Here is a 2,288-nt window from a genome sequence, read left to right on the forward strand (position 1 = left end):
TATATACAGTATACAATTGCCACAATATTTATGTAACCTCAAACTTCGGATGATGCAGAGGTTGAATAAGTAAGATCAAACTGTGCAGTTTCAAAATAGCGACAATCTAAATAATGTTGGCCCTGCTCCGACTAGCCGTTAGCTTGTCAGTATTCTTAACATATTTTCACAAGTTTATTAAAAAAATAAGATAAAAACATCAGTATTTTCAGAACTGTACTGACCCTTTTTATTAAATTCTGCAAATGTCCGTGCCTAAAAATGTTATTTAAGAGTCCTAAACTGTGATTTTACTTAATGGAATTTTTTCATGAGTGCCATGATTAATATATAATCTTCTATGTTCAGAGAAACAAAGAGAGCTGGCCAGGAAGGGCTCGTTAAAGAACGGCACCACTGTAGGTAGTCCCGTCAACCAACAGCCCAAGAAGAACAACGTGATGGCCAGAACACGGTGAGATGTGAGCTCTGGGATCAGACACATCAACACTTCTCTCAGGGAAGTCTTTATCTGTAAAAACAATGCAAAAGTGGGGAAACTGTATTCTGATTATTTTTAATGTTATAATTAGCATCTAGCAGTTTAAAAAATACTGTAGGATCTAAATAAAGCTTAGTGACACAAAAAAAACCTGAAAAACTTTATTAAAGTCTGTTTTCTTTCAGGTAACTGATTCCCACACAGTGTCCCACTATGTTTTACTGTCCCAGAAAACATGTTCGAGAAATTTCACCAGATGTTTTTATTCAATACCAGGCTGCAAAAATAGCTGTATTGATTCAGGGTTTGTAAACTGTCGGAGGCAGACATCAGACCTCCTTCAAGCTTATGTTCTTCCTGTAGTTCAGCTGTGGTTCTGCCCCCAGGCTCACCTTTATTTCCTCTCATCGTTTCAGTTTGTTCTTTCATTTGTCTCTGTGTGAATGTCTCTTTCTTTTCCCACACCTTTTATTCTCTGCTCCTGATCTTTTGTTTTTCCTTGTCCTCTCTTTCCCCTCGGTACAGGTTGGTAGTGCCGAATAAAGGCTATTCCTCTTTAGACCAGAGTCCAGATGAAAAGCCCCTTGTGGCTTTAGATACAGACAGGTAAACACACACTTTAATGACCTCGTTCTTCTCAAAACACATTTATATAACACTAGTAATAAATAAATCTGATGATGTGTGTTTTTATGTTTCAGCGATGATGATTTCGACATGTCTAGATACTCTTCATCAGGCTACTCTTCTGCTGAGGTGAGGTGGTCATATTTATTATTTTGTTCCCTCCAGCCTTCACTTCCTTGATTCCATTTCTTTACGCTTCTCAAGAACCTCAGAGTGAGACCTTTACAAGGCAGGATTGAAGTGAGGTTATTTACATCCATCTCCTTGGTTCATGATAATTCTGTATGTGCAGACTCTGCAAGTGTGTGATCGCACTGCAGGCTCAACTGCACACTAATGTATATGAGTAAAAAAAAGAAATGTGAATTTCAATGTAATTTATTAATGTCTACTTGTGCAAATATGGTTTTACTACAATGTATAACAAACTAAGACAGGTGCAACAGTCTGGAGGTTTTTTTAGTCAATTTATCATCCTTCACATCACATTTATGTCTCTGAAAATGTCAGGCTTGTGAACATAATGAATATGTATGGTTTTACTGCTCAGATTCAGGTTCCAACACCTAAATCATAACTGACTAAAATATTTGGTTGTTGGAGTCTGAAGAGTAATTTTAGGCAAATTCCAAACAGTCTGCTGTATATTTTTTCTTTAAGTAAAGACTTTTTCCTGACCACTTTTCAAACAAGTCCAGCTCAGTGCAACTTTTAGAAAGTCCTCGCATCTCCGCGAATGAGCTGTCTAGCTCTGTCAGGGCCACTTGGTTGCGTCTCTGAATAATACCCTCTATATATGGTTTGTAAGTTTTGATGGACAAGCCTCCCTTGGCAGGTTTGATACCCTGTGCTTTTCATTTTGGGATGGGATGTTCAGGGTTTAGGACAGAGGAGCCCAACGTAGGGCCCACGGGCCAAATTTGGCCCACCAAGCTATTTGATTTGGCCCACCAGCAGTTGTAACCTGCTTTCCTATGTAGAAACACAGTGAATTACAAGTAACAACAAGAGACATTTAGATTAGATTTAGCCACACACTTTGCAAACTTTAAAAGGCCACAAAAATTTTTTTTTCAATTTATGAAATGTCCCATTAGCCTTTGCTACTTGAACGTATGGCAGATTTTCTCCAAGTGCACAGACTCAAACAAAATCAGACCACTGGCTGCTAGCCTAATTG

At 38.2% G+C, this 2,288-nt stretch overlaps 1 protein-coding gene across 1 annotated transcript in view; it reads left to right on the plus strand.

The window, feature by feature from the left end:
- The window catches only part of fam219ab (family with sequence similarity 219 member Ab), a gene marked incomplete at its 3' end in the record, with an annotated part of 10,831 nt that extends 9,594 nt beyond the window's left edge, over positions 1-1,237 (plus strand). The window contains 3 exon segments of the mRNA XM_014012543.1: positions 349-454; positions 1,007-1,087; positions 1,183-1,237. Of these exon segments, the coding sequence (XP_013867997.1) occupies positions 349-454; positions 1,007-1,087; positions 1,183-1,237 (242 nt within the window).
- Between the last annotated feature and the right edge of the window lie 1,051 nt (positions 1,238-2,288).

This window comes from Austrofundulus limnaeus, unplaced genomic scaffold, assembly GCF_001266775.1.
Source record: "Austrofundulus limnaeus strain Quisiro unplaced genomic scaffold, Austrofundulus_limnaeus-1.0 Scaffold92, whole genome shotgun sequence".
In the NCBI taxonomy this organism is placed as follows: Eukaryota; Metazoa; Chordata; class Actinopteri; order Cyprinodontiformes; family Rivulidae; genus Austrofundulus; species Austrofundulus limnaeus.